General features: G+C 41.5%; 1 protein-coding gene across 1 annotated transcript; it reads right to left on the bottom strand.

Moving 5' to 3' along the window:
* Positions 1-890: 890 nt before the first annotated feature.
* Positions 891-23,419, bottom strand: cdh15 (cadherin 15, type 1, M-cadherin (myotubule)). Its single transcript, XM_084063452.1, has 14 exons — positions 23,209-23,419; positions 10,554-10,721; positions 9,787-9,942; positions 8,293-8,437; positions 7,605-7,786; positions 7,074-7,202; positions 6,394-6,579; positions 4,864-5,105; positions 4,615-4,751; positions 4,261-4,491; positions 3,907-4,146; positions 3,541-3,689; positions 3,092-3,286; positions 891-1,803 (listed from the first exon to the last, which is right to left on the bottom strand). Exons 1-14 carry the CDS (start codon positions 23,260-23,262, stop codon positions 1,603-1,605), a joined length of 2,415 nt encoding a protein of 804 aa, XP_083919578.1. The 5' UTR covers positions 23,263-23,419; the 3' UTR covers positions 891-1,602.
* Between the last annotated feature and the right edge of the window lie 1,060 nt (positions 23,420-24,479).

Raw genomic sequence — 24,479 nt, 5'->3', positions numbered from 1 at the left:
TTAACATTGGTCAACAGATGTATCTTTCAGACTAGCATCCAGTTATTGATCAGCATTCAACACATTAACCATACTGTAGTGTAGAAAGTACCATGGATACAGTCTATGTATTGATAATGAAAAAGTGAGCACTTAACATGCTGAGCCTTTTGGTCATACAAGACGTGTACAGCGTGAATAAGTAGTTGGGGCGGGGGGAGTAATTTGTTTTCATTAGGAAAACTAATATAATATTATTTTTGTAAAAGGGTCCAAGTATTGGTTTGTTTAAAGGTGCTGTAAAGTGATATTTTTGGTCCTTTTATCCCCTTAATTATTTCTCTAAATTCTGATAATCACTGCTATAGAGTGATTGAACAGGGTTCTCCCAATCTCTCCGGCACTTTGGTAACAGAAAATGCATTTTCAGGTGGGTCACCAATTTTATCAAATTAAAAAGTGTAAAGGTTGCATTTCCAATTTTGTCTGTTAATGTGTTTGTTTCATCACTTCCAATTTCACTTGTTGGTCCTGTATCTGTATGAGTTCTCTCTCCTGATTGGATGACATTGGTATTCTAACCTGAAAATGTATTTTCTGTTTACTAAAGAGCTGGAGTGACGGGTAGACCCATGTTACTGAACAAACACTCAATTGCATGATTGCTATGGGAATATATAGCGATTTAACACTTATTTTAACAAAACATATCACTTACACCCCCTGTGACACAGTTGAATGTGAAGCCCCCAATGCTTTATCATGCTGACAAATATTAAAATAAAGGTTTATTTAAAACATTCCGAGTACATCTTTGCATGGATGGATATTCTGTCTTTAAATGGATGAATTATCTAGGAAAATGTGCACCCTGGAAGGAACATCTCTTCATAATGAATACACACAATACATGAAATTATTACATTTATTCTGTATTTGACAATAAAATCAAAACCAAGTGAAAATGTCTAAAAATACCAATCAAACCATTGCATCTAAACAATTTGATCAAATAGGACATCGTCTGTGTGAAGTGGTTGAATGTTAAACTGTAAGAGATGCCTCCAAAAAGCTTAGGTAATGGATGCTGGAATGGAGGATTCATGATACAAATGGATAAATATGTTTACAAATAAAATCAATATCAAAGGAAATGTATTTTACAAAACGTTTATATATATAAAAAAATATCTCAGTCCTGTTGATTGTACGCACTATGCACAATCATATAATCTGAGAATGAGGTTAAAGTACATTTTCTAAACACATTCTGTTTCCCTTGTTGCATTCCACTCTTTGCTAATCATGTCAACAACCACTTTTACTTTCATGTGTACTGTTCCTTATAATCCAGAGTACATTACAGAGAGACAAAATTGAAGAATTGTCTCCCTAGTCTGTTCAAATGACTCCAAATATTACCCAACAAATTAAGGGCATTGGACTTGCCATAGCAGAGATTTAAATGTGGCATTATGTGAATATATTTCTCAACATATTCTAACCCTAGTCCTGGACTGAATTGTGCTCAAGTGTGTCCAGTTCACATCGTGTCCAAGACCAGGCATAATCTCTAACTTGGATTATCCGCATAGGTCATCCTGCCATACTTTGTTGCCCATTTTAGCGTGGGTCATACATGTTTGCCAGTTTCTTGAAGCGTGGTCCCCAGTCATTCAGGTAGTCATAGTCCTGGTCTCCATCAGAGCTGCCTGAGGCGATGGAGCTGAGGCTGCCCGCCAGTGAGCCCTCGCCCTCATAGTCATAGATCAACGCTGTGTCGTACGGAGGCACATTAGGATCATTATCCGCAACCTCCAGGCCCTAAAGGACAAAATGACAACGTCAGATGCCAACCTGGAAAAGAGTGCTGTTATTATAGGCCAGTGGTTTTCAACACTTTTCATATCAAGGTCCATTGTTTATTCGGCATTTGAGCCACGGACCACCGTTTGATGAGATTTAGCCTCTCAGACCAAGAACGTTTTCTTATCGTTGGACACGATTTTGTCCACAATTCTATGCTGTATTGATGTTGGTACCATAGGAGAGATAAACAGGCAAACATTGATCAAAATACACTATTCAAAGTCAAGGCTTCATGCCATATATCCCAATACCTCTCCCTTATGTGATAAGTGCAAGCAGGAGACCGGCACACTTGCTCACCAGTTCTGGTTCTGCTCAAAACTAAACACATTTTGGTCACTTATTTTTGATTATATTTCAAAGGCTTTCAATAAAAATATTGAGCCCGATCCACTGCTGGCTATCTTTGGATTTGTGACATTCAATCCCTCCATTAAATCATTTGAGGGTCGTGCCATCTCTTTGTGCACATTGCTGGCCAAACGTTTAATTTTGCAACAATGGAAATCTGAATCTAGTCCTCTGTTCCAGCAGTGGCTTAGAGACTTGGGCAATGTTCTACATATGGAGAGAATTCGGTATGCAATCATCAAAAAATAACAGGTCTTTCTGAAAATATGGCAACCCCTGTTGGATAGGTGGTCGGTCTCCTGCGACGGAGCCCGTGCTCGAGGAGACCCCTCAAGTGTTTGAGAACGGTGTGGGTTGAGCTTTCTCTGTGCCTTGTTTGTATAATACATGCTGTCATGTCATCTACTCGGATACTCTTTTGGCTGAGTTTTATTTTATTTTTCTCAGGTTTTGCTTTTGTTTTTGTCTTTTTTTTCTCTCGCCTTTTCCACTTTTTGCCCTCTTTTCTGTACTTTTTAATACCATGTAATTTACTTTCTTGTGAGGGTTGGGAGGGGGGGGGTTGTGTTTGTCTTGTGCGTTTGTTTTTTTTCACAGAAAATTAGAAGAGTTCTGTCATTGTTTATCCTCCTGTAAAACTGACTTCTTCAATAAAAATTATGTGAAAATAAAAACATTGATCAAAATAACAATTCTTTAATTAAGTAATGCAGATGTTTGACAATAATTTAACTCTTGAGAGCGTAAAATGAATCCAAACGGACCCGTAAGGGTCGTTTAGCTGGGGACCACCTGGAACCCCCTCAAGGACCACTGGTGGTCCCCAGACCACTGGTTGAGAACCACTGTTATAGGCTCTTTCAAAGTACGGGCCACCGTGAAAGCTTTTTACATCATTGATGTAGTCCTCGATGTCAGTAGGGTCTGCAGGAGGCCTCCGTGGGTAGGTAGGAGAAGGTAGGTTGTGTGGGGCATCCATCCTTAGGTGAGGCTGCCTCCCTCGGGGGACACCGGGCACCGGGCAGAAGGACCCAGGGGTCGAAGGGGCATCGTTGGGGTTACACAGCAGGTCAACGTTAAAGGCATTCTGGACGAGAATTAAACAAAGGCAGATTTTATTAAATCAGTTAGGGCAATTCTGATGATATTTTACATACATTGTTCTATTGAGAGGACATGGAAACGCGACACAACTCTTCCAAGAGTTTTACATAGATTGACGGACATTTTCTAGCAGACTCGACACGTTGGGATAGGGATTTAGATTAAATATCTGCTATACTCCTGTGTGAGTGTTTATGTGTCCACAACATGCACATGCGTGCGAGCACGTAATCTAACCTCATCTTCTTCTCCTCCTCCCTGCTCGTCATAGTTGAAAACGTTGTCTCGTATGTCGTCATCTGATTCACCAACAAGCAGACCTGTTCCTTTTTTGATGTGATGGCTTCGGGTGCAGGTGTTTACCGCCACCGCCAAGAGGAGCAGCACTGCAATAAAATCACACAGCAGAGGAAACCGTCAAACAACTAAAAACTTGTGTATCGTCACCTTGTTAAGGGCCATGACCCTGATCAATCTAGATATAGTTATTGTGATTTTATAACTATGCCATAATAATGTTAGACTATAGTATACTGCCACAAAATAGCATTAACAATTGTATTTGACTCTATGGGGAGTGTCTATAAGAATGTTATCACTTACGCAGTAAGAGAGCAATGCTGGCCATGACAATTATCAGGGCGATGAAGCTGATTCCCACACTAGAGCCCAAGATGGCTGCCGCCTCCGGCTTACAGTCTCCAAAGGAGTCACAGGGACACACAGTAACATTGACCTCAGCGTATGCACTCAGGGTGGGGCTGCCAGAGTCTGACACCAGCACGGTCACTGCATATTCTCCAATCTCCATTTCCACTAGTGACTGAAGCACAGCATGCGTCTCTGGAGACAATGTGAGAAAGGGGGAGAACGACAGTGGCATTAGACGAGACTTCATCCAGTGCAGCTGTAGCGTCATGCTAGTATTTCTCTGCGCTTCCTCCACTCACTCCTTACCATTGATTTTTATAATGGTCCAGTTGATGGACAGGTCTTCTGGCAGTTCAAAAGTGAAGGGCTCAGCGTGTGGAGGCAAGTCCTCGTCCACAGCCATCAGAACCAGACCGGCCTTCATCCCATATGCATGGCTACACACAGTTCCACTCAGCGGTAACAGCTTAGGGGGGAAGTCATTGGTCTCCTTGAGAGTGATGGCCAGCGTGGCAGTGCTTGATACGCCACCAGCATCTATACACAGAGAAATACGTAACATAAGTTAACAAAATGCAGCAATCCAATCAGTATAAAAGCCTGGTTAGGGCTAATACAGTAACTATCAAGGACACTCTCAAAACATTGTCCACCACTGACCAACAACTTTGATAACGGCACTGTAGACGTTGTTTTGAACATGCGGGGATCGAATGTTGAAGGTTCTCTTGGCGATGATGTCTCCTGTCTCTTTGTCAATGTCCAACCACCTGTCAGGATCTCTGCTCATCTCATACCTGGCATAGACACAGAAGAGGACACACTTGTAAAATGGAACGATCTGGTTCACTTAATATTATTACTTTTTTCATTCTTTTAAATCAACACATGGGTACAGCTGAATTGTACCTCAGTTTGGTATTGTCTGGGTCAAAGGCAATGTTGCTTAACAGTATCGTGCCAGGGACCACTGACTCAGGGACCACAATCCTTATGGGGTCCTCCCTGAAGCGAGGGGCTTCATTCTCATTTAGTACTGTGACCACCACTGTAGCACTGCTCACTGGGGCGCTGAGAGCCTTGCTCAGAGGTCTGACATTTCCCACTGTCAGGATCAGACTGTACTCGGGTTGCATCTCATAATCCAATGGCTGTAAGGCAAACAAGATACAACACAGAAGCTGAAACTACAACAATGAAGCTGAAAGCTGAAGATACAACACAGAAGCTGAAGCTGAAAACTGAAAAAAAGGGATAGATGAGGTTGTCTATCCACTTTTCAATGCTCTAGACCCCTGGGAGATGGATTGCTGAGGTATAACGCATCAGGTCTCAGTAGGCTACTTTACGCACAACTCAGTTACCCAAGCCGTGCAACTCATGAATACAAGATCACTCGACCCAAAACTCGGAACGGTCGCCATGGTATTCCTAAATGTAACCGCAGTAAAACTATGGCTAACCCTAAACTTATTCCTAACCTTTACCTCAGTAAAACAAATTCAAGAACCACTGGGGGGCGAGCAGTCCGCGGGAAAAAAGAAGGGGACAAGTGTGTTTTGGGGCGAGCGCTCTGGTTACCCAACTCATACACTGAATACACAGAATCAAACCCAGGACCATGTGGTTCAAAGGCAAGTGCTCTGCCGAATGAGCTACCTAGACACGTAAAGAATGACAACAATCTTGAAAACCAGACAGTTTGGAAATTTACAGGCGCATTTTACGCTTTCAGAGATAAATTAACATTCCGTATTTGACTGTGTATGCCTGGTATTCAACTTGATTTCCTACTGCATCTGTTGAGATACATGAGATGAGATGAGTGCCACAGTCCTGTAGTTTAAGAGTTAACCACTAGATGATGCTATTGAATTGCGGTATGAGTGAGTGAATGAGTGTGGATGTGCGTGCGTGCGTGCGTGCGTGCGTGCGTGCGTGCGTGCGTGCGTGCGTGCGTGCGTGCGTGCGTGCGTGTGTGTGAAGGGTGGCGGGCTTCAGTGTAGTTTCAGGTTTAAATTAGACAGGAGCTTCTGTATCTTAACTCCCCTCCATTTTTCAGAATTGATTTATAAAAAATCTAAATAGAGAACCATGGTAAAGACCCATGCTGCCACCAGTTATTTGTTCGCATCAAATGGAGCTGTGTAAAAGTGCACCGTGCAATGCCTGAAAATCTCGCACATGGCCAAGTGTTTGATCACACAACCAAAATAACTGGATGAAAGGAATGCCATTGTTGTCATTCTAACATGATGGAGCTATACGTAGCATGTGAGATACATTCTGAACAATAAACCCCTGCTCCCACCTTAGGGTGACCATATTTTCAAATACAAATGTCAAACCGGGACACGTGGTGAATGTTGCAAACATTTCAGTGTTTTAGAGATATTGTTGCCCCCCCCCCCCCCCCCCCCTGACAGTAGCTTACTGTACCTGCAGCACTGTTAAAATGCCCTCGTTGGTGTCAGGGTCTGTGCTGATGGCAAAGTTGCCATTGGGGTCGCCCTCTGCAATGGAGTACTTGGCCTCCCAGTTTTCTGTTCCACGGTCGTCTCTGTCTGTCACGTTGACCCTGCCAATGTCAAAGTCCTTCCTGTTCTCCACCGCTGACATGGCATACTGCAGTAAGCACACATTACAAGCACAGAGCAGGGATTAAAACACACAAAATATAGCATCCTGTGAATAGAACCTATATACAGTATATGTACTGTATGTATACTGTATGTGTACACACACACACACACACACACAACGCCTCGCAGCGCGAGGCGTTGTGGGCTTGTAGATCTGCTATTTTTGGCTAAAGTTCTCCTCAGAAAAGGGATGCTAGGTTTCGAGTGGTTATGGTAAAAAGAAAAATCATATCACATAAAGATTTGGCGGACCCCCTGTAGTAACTCTGAGGACCCCCTAGGGGTCCCGGACCCCCTGTTGAAGACCCCTGCTGTAAACTGGGAAAAAAAACGTATTTTTTTCAAAAGGGCACTTCTGGTCAAGAGGGCAAAGGGCAGGTGCTCTAGCACCACCTAGAGTCTATCTGTGCACGTCCCTGATTGTTTGATGTTTTGTCAGAAGCAAAAAGACAGCGCAACTGGTGGTATGAAACTCACCAGGTCAGGGTTGAATTGTGGGGCGTGGTTATTGATATCAGTTATACGTATGATGGCCACACCCTCACTCGTCAGGCCCATGCCTGACATGTCAGCTACCTGCAGGGTCAGTTTGAAGCTTTTCACCACCTAGGAGGGAATATAATATACGCTTAGAACATTTGACTGAAATCAACTGCTAAAGTTCTGAGTGTGTGTCCTTGCAAATATATCATTGCTGTCAGGCAGAAACCTTGTAGCTCCATATTTCAACATTTCATGTATTATTATGTATTAAGCTGTTAAGTTTGTCTGTGGGTTTCATAAATATTGAACCAATGAAAAGTAGTAACAACAGCTTGTGGCTAAAAAATAACTACATTGTATCCATTTAGAACACGGGTTCTATTTTTCAATTTCCTGTAAAGCTACGGTTTTGGACATATGACCAGGACCATATATTAATACTGCATCTCGAGAATATTTAGAAAAAGAAGCTGAAGCATGTATGAGGTTGACATCTACAGAGATGTCTCATCAGCGCCCCCCTACCTCTCGGTCTAGGCCAACGTCTCTGGTGTAAATGGCCCCAGTCTGGTTGTTGATGCCAAACATGGTCTTGGTCACAGCGTTGGGAGGGTCGCTCTCCTGGCGAAGGATGGCGTAGCTCAGATGAGCGTTATCTGTGTTCGGGTCGTCAGCATCAGTGGCAGAGACTGACATAACTGACGTGCCTGTGAAAACAATCAAAAGAAATACTAGGTCAACTGCAAAGTTAAGACACTGTATGTAAGGCCTATTTTACACTTATGTCACTCACCAAAAGTAACACATTGTCTGTTGAAGATAAGTCATAACAATATTTTCAGTGAGTATCAGGGTCATACTGATTTGTGAACCAACGTGAAAGGAATATGTAGAATTATCATTCTAAACCTACTGTATGTTCCTACTGTTCTACATAGATACAGCCAACAAGTTGAAGAAATTGCAGATTGAGGATTTAACCTATTTTTTTTTATGATATATCCGAGGCCTTTATGGGTTTTTGGGAAATGATCAATTTACAATAATCAATAGAATATTGTGTTCTATTGCTAATTTGACTGATACTCGAAAGACGACTTCGCGATTTACATAAGGTTGAAATCATGAAATGCAGCTGGGAATGTGTCTAGATGTGCATGTGCTTCAACAAGATGTGTCAGAGGAGGGGTTTGTGTCAAATATATGGATTTACCTGGAATTGAGAACTCTGGGACGTCACCATCAAACTGGCTCTGGGTGAAGGTGGGTCTGTTATCATTCTGGTCCAGCACCACTATCTCTATTGTAGTAGGGTTCTCCAGTCTCTCTCCACTTGTGGACAGGGCGAAGGCTTTGAGCTACACACGCACACACACACACACACACACACACACACACACACACACACACACACACACACACACACACACACACACACACACACACACACACACACACACACACACACACACACACACACACACACACACACACACACACACACACACACACACACACACACACTACATTACACTTGTTCTATGAACACATTAACCTGTTCTGTGAACAGGTAAATGTTTTCATGTGAATGTTGTTTTTCCTGCTATGTGAACACATGTGGTTTTACAACATACTGTATATAAATCAAATGCCTGGTAAGTCTCTCTGGGACACCATCTAAAACATATCATCACTGTCAGGCGGAAACCTTGTATCTCCAAAACCGTTACTATTCAGAACATAGAAAAATGAACCTGTGTTCCAATGGATTTAGTCACAAGCTCTTGTTAATACTTTTTATTGGCAAAATATGTATAAAGCACTTTCAAGCTGATGTCCCTATTTTGGGCATGTCATTATAGGCAAAAATGTATAAAAGAAAAAGATGAAATATGAGATACAAGGTTTCTACCCGAAAGCCACAATAGCTATCTTTTGTTCTTTTTGGAATGTTACATGTGCAGGATATTTTCTTCAGCGCCATGGGTTACATGTCAAGTCCTCTGTTCCAAAACATTCTGAAGTCTGTCCCTGGTTGCCCATTAAGGGCCATACAAACTGACCTCTGACTTTTTGTAACTTATGTCTGTGACACGAGTGTGATATATGACGTGAAACAACATCACAGAACCTTGGATTGAAGGATGTTGTGCAATGTTTTGTAGCATGCACTGTGGGGCTGGGCAATATGACTTCAAATCAATATCACGATTATTTCAAATCTTTCCCTCGAATACGATTAATTAACCATAAATGAAAAGGTGAAAATAGCCGATCTACAAGCTCACAACATGTCACAATGCGACGCGTTGTGAGCTTGTACATCGGCAATTTGCGGCACCATTGTACACCACCATTGTACACCACCATTGTACAACAAAATTGTACAGGGGTAAGTGGTTTATCAGACTAATCAATCAAGTCAATTATTTAAAATAAACATATTTTCTAATAGATTTCTATTTTTCTTCATGACGATTCATTGATATATAAGCAAAACTATTATTTAAAAAAGTCTTTCTTCTCGATTATGCAATTATAAGTCAGTTATTGGTTCTAATGATAGTATCTAATTATATTTTTGGTTAATTGCCCAGCCCTAGTACATTGTGACTTTTTTATATGTGCGTCTGATTGTGCATTTGTATAGCGGCATTAGAACATTCAACACCTTCCTTCTCATGTACTGTGCAGTATGTGGTCTCACCGTGAAGGTTTGGTATTTCTCTCTGTCAAGAGGCGCCTTGCTTCGTATAATACCAGTTTTATCATCAATCTCGAACAAGTTCTTGGGGTCCTGGTCCACTCCTTGTCCCTCTAATTTATAGATCACCTCTCCTGTGAAGACTTTGTCTGATTTGATCTGGACAGACACAGACAGGAGACAAGGCTGGTGATCAGAACCTTATGGGAAGGTGGATGAGGGACGGGAAAGTGCAAAACACATGTGGTCACACCACATGTGAGTGTGTTGACGCTTAAGGGAGGTTAAGTTGGGAGGCAGGGAGGGTATGAGCTCACAGTGGCCTTTGACCTATAACAGGAGGAAATATTCAAGACTATAAATAGAGCAATTCTAGGCTACTGCATAAAACTTGTATGCCCCAATGTTGATATTTTCTCTAAATGCATGTTCTATATGCATCTCCTTATAAGGTAAGATGTATGCACCTGTGGGTTACTTGGCACTCTAAAACTAACATTTACATTTAACCATGTCTTTATAAACACGCATATACTAACACCTATTATCTATGACCAGGAATTTCAACACATGCATAGGAAAGGTTTCAACCTTTCCAACCATCACCAGCCTGCCAAATAAATAAAAAACAAAATAATAATAATAATATTAATAATATCGATAATAATAATAATAATGAATAATGAAAACACTGGCATTCCGTTTCATTTGTAACTTGCCCAAGCATTGACTGACAAAGTAATCACTACTTTAGAAAAATATAATCTAACCTGGACCAAGTTTTCAGGAACTTGCTTGCTGTTCTCCAACACTCTAATTGGAGGGATGATCCAGTCCCTCTTCACCCTGACCAATCCCCTGCTGTTATGTCTCCATGGATTAAAGATCTCAGGCCGGAGCTCTTCCATCTTGTATTGTGTTTCTGAGGAGCTTTGCACCTGAAAGAATCAACAATTCCAGCATGAGTCAAGAGAAAACAATGTAAGCACAAATAAATAAGATCTGAAAGATCTGTTTTGGGCAGGTGTGTAGAGCAATGGTTCTCAAACTTGACATGTCAAGGACCCCCAAATGAATGCATTTGGCTGGGGACCCCAATCTGAAAATACTTTGCACCAGGGAACCCCACACAAGAAAGATATTCCACATTGTTCACACATGTGACGTGTATTGAGCTTGTCGGTGTAGGTTTATACTGGTTAAACTGCTTTTTATGCTATATCTACTCATTTTGCTGGGGACCCCCTGGAACGCCTTCACTGGTGTAGAACAAACAGTCAGTATTAATAACGGTGGGGCTTCCCTGTGCAATCTGTAGTTATAGACAGCAAGTTACTTGAGTGTTACTTTTGTGAATGAGGCAGCAGTGATGTGCTAATGAATGATTATGTGCTAACTTTGAGCTGTGATTGGCGAACTAGCAGCGTCAGCTGAGCTGTGTGGTTTGTGGGGATTGGTCTACTGTGATAGGTCTACTTGGGGTCATGTATACATACACCCTGTCCTTGATAGCCTTAATGCCTATTTTACAACACGTCACATCATGACACTTTGTGAGCTTGTAGCTCTGTTATTTTTGGGGGAAAAAATAATAATAATAAGAATTACATTTTCACCTATAATGACATGCCCAAAATTGGGATGCCAGGTTGAAAGTGGTTAAGTCTGTCTATGGATTTCATAAATATTTAACTACTGAAAAGTACTAACAAGAGCTTTTGACTAAATAATAACTGCATTGGATCCATTGATATTTGTTCCATTTCCTGAAAAGTAACGATTTACTACAAGGTTTTGGTCGACAGTGAAGATATGCTGAAGAATAATGTCCTGCACACTAGTCCATTATTCTTCAATACATATTGGACGGTATCACAGATTTACATTCAGGATATCAGATTATGTCGCCAGGGTTCTACTGCATCTACTCAATTTCCGCCCACCACCACCAGCAACATGATCCCTACAGCAAGAGTATTGTCTATCCATAGTTTGATGTACTCTTTCTTAGTCAAATACAAACTGTGTTCCAAATTTTGCAGCTGTTTCGGACCACGTCAACATTTCCCTTGTGTCTATGCTACAGCATTTCTTTGGGTCTGATTGAATGGCTCTATCCTAACTCCAGCCTTAACCCCTCCGTCTCTAATGTGGAATCCACAGCACTGGCCAGGGCAGAGGGGATACAGAGGAATGGCTTCAGGTTTCACTCACTGATGCATGTCTTTGTCGGCCTCCTTTGATCTGGGTGCAAATTAATTTTAAGACCAGGAAACACAAACGCCTCATGTTCACTTTCACATACTCATACACACATTCATTTGCCTCATCGCTGCCTTGCCACAGTATTCGAACACACCCACACCCACACACATACACATGCAAGACTCACACTCACATGACAGCTGTCGACTATGGATTTAGAGTCTGTGCTTTCCCACCCTCATAGACAGTCACCACACAAATTCCCCTTTATGCTCAGCTCTGCACCTGACTAGAGGTTGGGGGTCACCTTACGGATCTGTCCTGCTGTCAAAATTCCTCACCCAAACACATGCGTAAACACACTCACACGCGCACGCGCACGCACGCACGCACGCACGCACGCACGCACGCACGCACGCACGCACACACACACACACACACACACACACACACACACACACACACACACACACACACACACACACACACACACACACACACACACACACACACACACACACACACACACACACACACACACACACACACACACACACACACACACACACAGTGGACTGTGGAGTGCTGCAAATTCAGCATTTATTCCATTCAGTGTCACCAACAGCTAAAGTATATCACTTACACCAGCTTACTCTAAGTCAGGCACTTGATGTTTTTCCATTAAAAGCTAAGTATTTACTTTAATGTCACTCTATATGTGAAGATTATTGATCCTGTCAAAGAGAATATTATGGATCACCTCTTAATTTTCAATAAATGGAGCCATAGGCCTAAATAAATGACTAAGCCGTTTGGTGGATTTCAGTCAATTACATTGTTATTTCGTGAATGGCCTGGCAGCCCTGCCCGGTCTCTTGGTTAGGTAAAATGATACACTGATGCTGTGGCATGCAGCTGAATAGTGAGGAAGGGAATGCCAGCCATGGCTGGCATGTGTGGGCTGAGTTAGAGGGCATGCTAATCTTAGACTGATCTATATTCTCCACTCCCACCTACTTACAGGCATCATCTACAGTACACACTCACTGAGATGTTTACAATCACATTCCACAAGTACTTGTCATCCAGTATCATCAATGTGTAAGCCAGCTATTTTCATGGCTATTACTTCACTATATGGCAATTGTAAAACCTTCCATGACATAGCGCACGTGGTGCTGTAATACTTCAAAATCGAAGTCATAGTTATAATAACTAACTATATATACTGTACATAGACACAGTGCTGCACAAGCTGCCCTGCTGAGCAGCCACAGGATATTATGGCCCCTAATCTTACCACTTCCTCTGGTCCAGTTATAAGTTGTCTCATTTTAAACTTTGTATCTATGTGGATGACAGTCCATTTTCAAGGCTTTGTCAACACTTTCCAACATTGAAGGCAATAACTACCAACTGTTTTAGAAGACAACTGTTTTTCGGGATACACAGAGGCTCTCCGCAGCCTCACATTGTGCACCCTAGCAGAGAGGCGCACTCAACTGTGTCTCGACTTTGCCAGGAAGCTGTTTAAGTCCAACTTAAACAGCTAACCTAAACTGGCTACCCCGCCTCAGGAAGGAGATCTCTGGTCGCCAAACAAGGAATGGAGATGACCTGGACACTCTACATTGCCGAACTGAGAGATACAAGAAATCACCAATCCCATATATGTGCAGACTTTTAAATGATAGTGGATTTTAGATTTGTGTTTTAGGGTACTAGATTTTTAGATAGGTAATTGCTTTGTTTTTAGATTTGAAGTTTTGTATTGTAATCAGCAAAATAATTCAGTGTTTTTAATGGCCCCTGTCTTTTTAAACATCTGTGATCATGCTGAAAGCTGAATAAACATAAACATATAAATAAAATAAATAAAAAAATTCAGAGGTGGCGAGAAAGGCTCCTAACAAGCTCTATAACTGATTTTTCACAGTCCATTTAAGACCCTTAGTCACTGTCTTGTCATGCTCCAGCAGGCTGAACTCTAGATGACACTCGTCTCTGGGTGGCAGCCCCAGTGAATCTCTGCCACCGTCTTAATGTCTTTACCAGGCTAGCATGGGGCAGCAACAACAAGGTGTCATCTTACCAATTACACCAATGTCTGCCCTGTCTGACAGGCAGGGCAATAACACTACACACAGATTATCTGTTTTTAGGGGCTTTTTACTGATACTTTAACACCCTGGCCTTTCACCTTAGCCCCTTGGAGTAGCATGGAAGGCTTTTTGGAGCACATTGTTACCAAGGGCCACTAATGGAGGAAAGAATGTTTGGTTTTCAGCCTTTGACAGTAGCTCTATTGAGATGCTGATTGGTTATTACTGAGACAATTGAAATAATAATAATAATAATAATAGGACAGTTTTGTCAATTAAATTAAATCAAATTCAATTCAATTCAAATTCTTCATTGGCATGGGAAACATTATGTTTACATTGCCATGGCAAGTGTGAAATAAAAACAAACAAATATAAAAGATAAAGGCCTTCTAGAATAAAGAAATGTGGTAACAGAGCTGTGTACCATAACACCTTTCTAATAATAAAAAGATACCAACAAAAAATGGTGCTTTAGCTGTTAGAAAATAAACACACTCAAAACAAACACGCACGCACGCGCACGCACACGCGCACACGCACACGCACACGCACACGCACACACACACACACACACGCACACACACACGCGCACACACACACACACACACACACACACACACACGTTATTCTTTTAGCATAACCTTTGACTGTACTACCTGTACTGTTTATTTTCTTTTTTTTGATGCAAGAACAAAGGCTTCTACTTCAGTGTGCTAGCTTTCTGTAGTTTCCATTAGCTTTGAATCTCCACTGATGATGTCATTGGTAGGCAGTTTTCTGAACTGTCTACAGCCAACCTTTGAGACGCAGAAATGCTGTCATCTTTTAATGATCATTATTAATAAGGGCCAATTATGGTATTGGAAGACAAGGTTGAAAATGGGTGAAGTGTTAGTCAACATGTACACCCTAACAAAATAGATTCTGACTATATGATATAGTAAATTCAGAGTTAAGCCATTAAAAGAAAGGGTAGACCTGCTGGCCTTTGCTAGGGGCTTGTGTTTCCACTTAAACCCTTACACCAGGGAGCGAGCGCTACATTTCATGGTAATAATGTACCACACTGTCAAACTATCTTCCAAGACACACAGAACTGAAAAGCCCATGAACTGAAGAGTGTAATACCTAGGCCAAAAAAGGGTGCTGTACATCTACCTGGCTGTACTAAATTATACACAGTTTGTATTTGAGTAAACAATGGATCATTTAATTAAACATTGATTGAATACATTGGCACTCGGAGAGATGCCTACACGTGCACGTGAGAGGTCAAAGCCTTTGATAGGATCTGGAAGTGCTGCGCTCCACCATGTTGTTAATGATACATGTATTTATTTAATTGTGTAACTTAACGCATTGATATTCAACTAGCGGCCTGCGGGCCAAATCTGGCCCCTGGGGAGTTATTTGTCTTGTGGCCCTGGAACACATTCCATAATCCAATGTAAAAAAATGTAAAAAAAGATATACGGTATATATTATTGAAGGGTTGTTTGTACAGGATGACCATTTTGAATGTTTTTCATAACCATTAACCACAAACTTCAATCAGTCAATCAGGACATGTTGCCCTCTGTTGGAAGTCACCATAATGAACATAATACAATATGTCCATTATGGTGACTTCATACTGCTTCATAATGTATTAACGCAATTTTTGTTTGGGAGGATATTTCTGTACCAGATCTTTAGTGCACAGGCTTTGGATTTTGAATTTGAGATAGGAAGTAGGTATTTCAACAATAATGTGTCCTGTGCACCGGTCCCTGCCACAGAAGCATCTTTATGAGAAGAGTAGTGCAGCCAACATGGCATGGTGAATATGTTTCCATGTTTGTATGAATGAAAGTTTAGTCTTATTTTTGGGCGGTGTAATATATATATATATATATATATATATATATATATATATATATATATATATATATATATATATATGTGTGTGTGTGTGTGTGTGTGTGTGTGTGTGTGTGTATATATATATATATATATATATATATATATATATATATATATATATATATATATATATATATATATATATATATATATATATATATATATATATATATATACAAAACAAAAATCACTTTTTTTTTCTTCAGTATCTGGCTGATGCGGGCAAAGGCTCTCATGAGCAATCTGTTGGGTCAGAGCTACATTCAGCCGGGACGCTCTAAAGGACCACTTCACCCATCGTCATATAATTGGTCCTCCTCACTAATGCTCATTATAAGCACCATTTCTGTCTACTTGTGTCTGAGAGGAGGGCTGTGGACAGAGAGAGAGAGAGAGAGAGAGAGAGAGAGAGAGAGAGAGAGAGAGAGAGAGAGAGAGAGAGAGAGAGAGAGAGAGAGAGAGCGAGCACAAGCTCATGAACCATTAGTTGAGAGTTAGAGCATCATGACATTCAGCCCGGGACGCTATTGTGTGATTGGATGAAACACACAACTCTGTAAAAGCTAATGGATGAGATGGAGAATTCTTTCTTTGGTACGATGTTAAAAATCCACTCAAAACTCAGAAATAGGTAGCTACAAATAGAGGGAGGTGTCATGTAATGGATGAACTGCACTCAAAACTCATGTTGTGCTCATTTATGTTGACTAGAGGTTCGGGCCCTCACACCTAGAAACCCCCATAGCAACTTCAAACTCCATTTTAAGCCCTTTTAAATATAATCTCCATTAGACATTGATGGAAATTATTACAAACTAGAGGTTCGGGCCGCTACGCTTCCCTCACACCTACTCCTCACCGCCGATCCGACCAATATGCCCATTTAGGCTATGGAGATCTCTATCTGTCAGTCTGTAATGTCCGTTTTATGTCCATATATGGAGACCGCTGATGTCATCAGTATATGCCCATAAATGGGCACACCCCATTTTGTGTGCCTGATGCCATGACGACACATTGAGGTTGGACAATACAGTCCATATTTGGGCGTAGCTGCATTGGGAACTCCTTATATGGTTATGGCTGAGTCATAGTGACATGAGCATGATGACGTGGTCCGTCAGCCCGCCCGTTGGCCGGTCCTCCCTTAAGCCGATTTTAATATAATAAGAAGACGATAAGATGAAATACTTTCAGGTCCTTAAACAACTGTCAACACTATCCAAATCCAAGCAGATATGTAGGAGCAATGGCTATTACAATCACACACAGACAGAAATGATTGCAATACCAATGCCGTGGCACTATACACATGCATGGCTGAAATGAATGAAATCTGGGCCCTGGAAAGAAAGGGCTTAGGCCTACATTAACTACAAATTTTACACCCATGAACTTTTTTCTATGTCATTGGAAAGTGTGGTGGTGGCCAGACGGTTGGTCAGACGCTGGCCCACACACCCACACACCCACACACACACACACACACACACACACACACACACACACACAACGTGAGTTTTGGAGCAAATAAGTTCAGCTATAATCTTACCATGAAATCAGTATATAGTATGATTTACATCGCTGACATGCATTCTCATTTTTTATCCTACACTTATCGGAGTCTTATGAGGCCTGGAATTTCCATGAGAAAACAAATAATGAACTACTGTTGCTGTCTATTTTCCCTTCCTCAACAGATTAGGCCACACATGCCTGTCTGTGTCAGCTGGTTCAAACCATTCATGTGAAAAACGAGTGCCATTATTTGACTGTATGACATTTGGATGTGGTTATGATGAGCTCACATCAATATTTGCAGAGCATATTTCTGTTTCTGTTTTCCAATGTAGTTTCAGTTAGCCTTTAACGGGTAAGCTTGCCACTAAAGTAGAGAGCCACAGTTACTAAGACAAATTATAGTATTTGTTATTATGAATCTAATGGCACTAACCAATCACATTAAGGTTCATGCTTAAGGTTGCAAGTTTAAATGTTCATGTTCATTTTGTTATACATTTAAATACATATTTAGATATGGTGGCTAAAGCTTAATATATACTCTGTCAACAAGATGACAACGCACTGCGACGCGTTGTGAACTCCTAGCGCTGCTATTTACACTGTGCAACACCGTCATGTGATGTAGTATAAATCAGGCTTGAGTCTATGAGCTGGCATTAATCGTCTGTTAGGAATGCGATTAAAATCTGATTATCAAAAAATCTATTCCTTGGTCAGTCAGAAAGCTCTAGGAGAGGCCACACAGGAAGCATAGCATGCCTGACAATCCTTTCTGCCAAAAGGTTGGAGGTCACACAGGTGTCTCTTGGTTATGTTGACTCTGGTCATTTCTATTACTGGTCCCCAGGCCCAGTCACCCATTCATTCAATATCAGTAAGACGTGTGTGTGTGTGTGTGTGTGTGTGTGTGTGTGTGTGTGTGTGTGTGTGTGTGTGTGAGTCAGACAGACAGAGAGACAGACAGACAGACAGACAGTCCGTCCCATGCCGTCTCACTTCCACTGCCTGCCAAATTGTATCTACTTGGCCCAGCCCGAACACTCTATTTTTGGGGCCACTGTGTCTTCCCCTGATGCAGATGTCTGAATTTTATGATTGCTGAGTGAGCTTGTTAGCTAAAATTAGCACTACACAGATAACAGCACTAAATAAATAACGTGGATATAACCTAGCCTCCAAAATTACTGAATTTGTTTTCAGAAATTAAAGAAATATTTTAACAAATAAGAATAGAATGTAGTAAAGACTCCTCTATAAATGAATACAGTACACAAGCACATTTTCATACCCACACACTACACATACAGTATAGATTGCGACTATTGAAGCACTATCACAGGTTTACCATTACATTACTTCAGAGTCATCCATTTGAGTCAATTCAAGTGAGACCAAATCAACCTTTTATAATGCTGTTACTGATACTGTTGCTGTGTTATAACATCCGTCAAAAAGCCGGGAAAAAAAGCCTGATTGCTTTTTAGCTGATTTGGTCTGTTTAATCTCTCTCTCTCTCTCTCTCTCTCTCTCTCTCTCTCTCTCTCTCTCTCTCTCTCTCTCTCTCTCTCTCTCTCTCTCTCTCTCTCTCTCTCTCTCTCTCTCTCTCTCTCTCTCTCTCTCTCTCTCTCTCTCTCTCTCTCTCTCTCTCTCTCTCTCTCTCTCTCAGTGTAAAACCGCCAGCAGGTATCCTGTGATTTAGCCGCTGTCCTAGTGTACTGACTGATTGTTTCCAATGAGTAAGAAGAACTCAGCACCAGCCGGCTGCTGCTACGGACTCTCGATTTGTCCCTGATTTCATGGTTGAGGAGCGGCCCGCTCTCCTCTTTCCGCCTGGGGGATTACAGAGCGGGACAAATGGCATCATGTATGCATCTGGAAACAGCTGTGGCTTCTGCCCACTCCTTACTGTATATCCCACCCTCAGTAGACGTTAAAATCCTCAGTGTTCATTTAACTCAGACAGCGTACCAATGAAACCAAATGGACCCATGTATTGGTACGCACAAGTTAAAAGAACACTGAGGATTTTTACTGTGTAGACGTTAAAATAGGTCATTTCAAAACAATACAAATGTATTGTTGGGGGGAAAAAATACTAAAAACTAAAAAAAGAAAGCATATTATGAGAATAAAAGTCATCAGGCAAAACTGATGAAAGGCCTGGCTCTGGGAAAACCAGCTATTGTAGGTGAGATAAATGTTGTGATTTTGCTCACTAATTAATTGCAGATTGCATCGAGTCCACCTGGAACACGTGAAAACAAACAAACCGAGTTTCTGTCCTCACAGTCTGTAATGTAACCTAACTCAGTCGTTGTCACCAGCCCACTCTGACTTATGACACCTCTGGCATTTGCAATGTGGAATTCATACCAATGTGGGTTCCACCACACAGAGCTGTGAGGGTTCTCCAATATACTGTATGTAGAATACTGTAAAAACTGGGACCTACTGTATATCAAAGGGGTGTCCCCCCCATGTAAAGCGTCTTTGGGTACTTAGAAAAGCGCTATATACATTTGAGATATTATTACTCTCCGCCAGGAGAGTATTGTTATCACTGCGTTTTCACTTTCTAAACATGACACACCGATTGGTCAAGCCTCACGTGACACGTGAAATACTGTGATCTGATTGGCTAGTGACGCCACCGGGCCTATATATACATGGCATCACTCTGACAGTGTCTCCGCCACTGTCAGAGTGAGGTAAGACGGGAACCATGAAATGGTTGCATGGCTGATACATAATTGGCAGATAGGACAGATAGGACATTTATATAGACAGGAGGGATATGACATAGGACACTTATACAGACAGGAGGGATAGGACACTCACACAGACAGAACGGAAGAGGACACTTACCCAGACAGGTTGGATAGGACACTTACATATACAAGAGGGATAGCGACCTATAAATACATGTGTCACTGTGATAAGCCAGATTCCAATACCGAAAATCCGGCCACTAGCTCACTCCCAGACCTTCGAACCGGAAGTAGTCAAGTAGTCGCGGTCCAATTGTTCCTATCTGTCTTATTGGACAGATAGGACAGATAGGACACTTATATAGACAGGAGGGATAGGACAGGAGGGATAGGACACTTACACAGAATGAACGGAAGAGGACACTTAACCAGACAGGATGGATAGGACACTTACATATACAAGAGGGATAGCGACCTTCGCGACCTTCGAACCAACACAAGTCTTCTGGCGGAGAGTTGTGCTCCGAGGAGCACTTTTTCTAGTTATTATTATTATCAGACACGCCCCTTCCTACATGTAACTTCAAATTCTATTTTAACCATGTGAGACTGAAAACACACATCCCTGGTTCTGGTGACAGATATTGTCCTTGTCCAGGGTTGTTTTTTATTTATTTATTACTTAAAAAAAAAAAAAAAAAAATACACTGCCTCCTCACGCATTAGAAGGACATATCAGTCACCAGAAGCAGGGACGTGTGTTTTCAATTAATCTAACATGGCGAAAGTTAAGTTTGATGTTACAATGGGTTTATAAAATGAATATCAAATATCTAAATATTGAATCAAGCAACTTAAAAACTGTCTGAGCTGCCTACAAAAGCCAGAGAAGACGTTAAAATGACCACAGAAGTGTTTTAAGTGAAATACCCCTTTAATGGATCCTGCAGCCTAGACCATGAAGGCTAGTAGCCTACAAGTATGGACTTTGAAATCGTTCCAAGGCTTATATAATCTAATAATGATCATGATCTGTGCATAACTGGACATATTAGTTATACGGTTGATGTCTTTAACAGAAAGGCCTTTTCAGTTTAATGTCATCATGGTTTGATGACATATCAGTGAGGCTGTCAAAGGAAAGAAACAGAAAAACCTTTGATCTGTCTTCTCTTTCTACAGATTCAGCAGCCGCTCGTTTGTTGTCTTGATGTGTGTATATTGTGCGCCTATTGCTTTGCATTTTGACCTGGTGGAATTGAAAAATAGTTAATTCTGTTTGTCATATAAAGTGTTGCCTTCATTGTACCTTGTCCCTTTAACACTGAACACTTGCCTGTCTTAATACAACAGTGAGGTCGCTTGTACAGTTACCTTTGTATGCTTTACTATGTCATTTTTGTAGGAGTATTTTTAATCTATCTTCGTATTTACTTTTGTATTAGGTAATTTTCTTAGCACATCTTAGTAGTGGGATTCATTACAAAACTAGACAAAACTGTCTCTGCACTTGTTGTGTAAATAGAACCTGTATATGTTTCCCCGACTGCATCATTCTGCTCACGTGACACCACAATCCTAGATAAGAGTCATGGGTCACTGTAATGATCTTCACTTGAGGAATTTGCTGTTATTTGCTGATTTTGCACAGTAAAACTTTTTCAGAGCATTAAGCTGTTGTGCAGACTTTTTCTTTCCTTTGATACATTTACTTTGTCCTACACCAGCCACAGATTACACGGATGTGCAAAACATTAGCTTTTTAACTAGATATTAGTGATGCTAGCCAAACTCACTACTAACTCACTACTTCTCTGTCTTATGTTGTGTCAAACATATGGCTATATGATGAACTGGTTATCTACCTATTTCTATCAATGATTTGTCACTCCCATGTTCAAAAATCAACTAATGTACTGTAACTGATTCACACAACATAGCCTAAAGCCAGCATAAAAAAGGCTTTCTACCATGAAGAAACATTTTTATACACTTAATGTATTCATTAATGTACATTTAATGTATTCATGAGTTTACTTACATTTCAGTGATTGGAATACACATCATCAGATATACATTTTCTCTGTTATATAGCACCTGCAACAGTTATAATGAATTATAGAGCAAATTAAGGCCATTTGTCTTCACCCCAGATTCAGCGGAGGTCATTTCTCTCTCACCCCCTAACCTGGCTTCCATTACTGCTCCAAACAAAGTGCAGTTGGTAAAATATCTGTTTACATGGCCATCCATTCTAGATCTCATAATGGTGTCTGATGACAGAGGGTACTAATGATGCCCCGATACCTCTAAACACATCTGTAGTCTCCTGTGCTTTCAAACGCTATCCATCATATTATCTCCATCTAGGCTGAAATGTTTATTTCACTCACATCCCTTGAATCCAGACAAAGTTTATTGCCGCTATTGATGAAAGTGGGTTCATGTTTAGTTCAACAGATCGCACATATAAACATGAATGAATTGTAGATTTGAAGAGTGGCACAGCTTAAGTTCATTCCTCAACCGAGATCCTACTCTAAGAAACATTTTCATTTTCTCTCAAATGCCTTAATTAACATAAGTGCCCAGAAGCAAAAGCATTCAACTCATCCATAAACCTAACACCAAACAATGCTATTAGCCTCCTAGTAAATGTCCTTTTGAAAAGCCAAGAACAGTATAGGTTGCATTATAGTGCGGCATCACCGTATATAATATTTCCTCACACCATTGGACTGTAAGTGGCAAATAGAAGTGTTTTGATTGTGTTGTAACCCCGGACCCCCCAGGAGGGGGAATAGCAACACCGGCCTTTAAAGGTGGTCGTGGAAGTCACGACCACCTGCCACATATATGCTTTACAGGAAAGGCCCATTGCAGAATTCAAAATTTAAATAATACAAGTGTATACGAGTACAACTTTGGTCACATCATTTCACAGAGGTCGCCAGACCCTGTTTCTAATCTTGTTTTCTTACCTGCCAATGCAGAGATCCTAGAACGCACAACACTGCCAACACCCGGGCTGCCATCCTCTGTGCCTGCCTCAAAACCTCTGGTGTTAAGGCCTCTGACACCCACAGACTCCACAGTCCTCCACGCTCTGGGCAGTATTGGGCAATGGGGCCAAAATTCTCAAATCATGAACCCCCTCCTTTCGCCTTTCCAAGCCTCCACTTTCAGTGTGTGTCTCTGTCCCCCCAGTGCATGTCTGTCACAGCCCCTCCCTGGCCATAGCTGGGGCATGTCTCTGAGACTTGGGGGAAGGGGTTAGAATTTCAACAGTGGCCCTCCCATGTACCCCAGCACATGTGCTGTCACTCACAGTCCAATGAGAGGCAGAGTGAGGGAGAGAGAGAGAGAGAGAGAGAGAGAGAGAGAGAGAGAGAGAGAGAGAGAGAGAGAGAGAGAGAGAGAGAGAGAGAGAGAGCAGAGAGCGAGAGAGATGGAAAGAGAGAGGGAATAATAGAGTTGAGGAGAGAAGCCAGGCAGCTGGTGCCGGTGAAGAAAGAGTCACAGTGCATGAAGGAAGGTATATTTTTTGACGGTTGAGCCGGAGGCAACCATAGAAAAGTGTTTTGCACCTCATGAGGTAATCACTCTTAGATCTTGGAGCAAGTAAAGTCGCCCTATACACGTTCAAGCCAGGATTCTAAAGCTCTGCAGTAGCACCGCATCATTGCACACCTGGATATAATAATTTAAATGCTTTAAGCATTGTACAGACAATACATTTCACCGGCCCTCTCTTCACAGGAGCCTCTAAGGCTGCCTAATGGACGTTCACTGTTCAGGCAGAGCTGTCCGTGTTATTGCCCTTGAAAATGCACAACATTCTGACAGCACCCTTTGATCCCTAGCTATTTTGGACTCCCTGTCAAAAGAGAAGATGAAGATCTACAGCCATCTCATGAGTGATGTCAAGGCAGAGACTCCTGTGGCAGTGATAGCTAGCTAGGTGTGTGTAGGGCAGGGAGAACACATATGAAAGAAGCTTTGGAGGGGTTTGAGGGGATGAGGGTATGGAGTCCAGACCCCTAAGTGTTCTCCACACACCAGTCCCAACAGCCATCACCAGCCTCTCAGCAGGTCTGTTTACAGGTCAAAGGTGGATATGGACGTTTGACTGCTAAACATCTTCAGCCTGTGTTGTCTTAACGTTGCTTTGACACAGGGATCTCAGAAGAGATGGTTGGTTACGGCTGAACGGGGAATTGACCTCAGTAACGTGTGGCTACACTGGATCCAC

This window comes from Gymnoscopelus microlampas (genome assembly GCF_963454915.1).
Source record: "Gymnoscopelus microlampas genome assembly, chromosome: 1".
Taxonomy (NCBI): Eukaryota; Metazoa; Chordata; class Actinopteri; order Myctophiformes; family Myctophidae; genus Gymnoscopelus; species Gymnoscopelus microlampas.
Note: the sequence above shows the minus strand (reverse complement) of the source record. Positions and strands in the feature narration are given on the sequence as shown.

Coding starts and splice junctions, on each gene's coding strand:
- cdh15 (XM_084063452.1), bottom strand. CDS start 23,262: ATGGCAGCCCGGGTGTTGGCAGTGTTGTGCGTTCTAGGATCTCTGCAT. Junction 7,203..7,604: donor ACGTTGGCCTAGACCGAGAG/GTAGGGGGGCGC, acceptor ATTCCCTCCTAG/GTGGTGAAAAGCTTCAAACT. Junction 4,492..4,614: donor TGCCGTTATCAAAGTTGTTG/GTCAGTGGTGGA, acceptor CTCTGTGTATAG/ATGCTGGTGGCGTATCAAGC.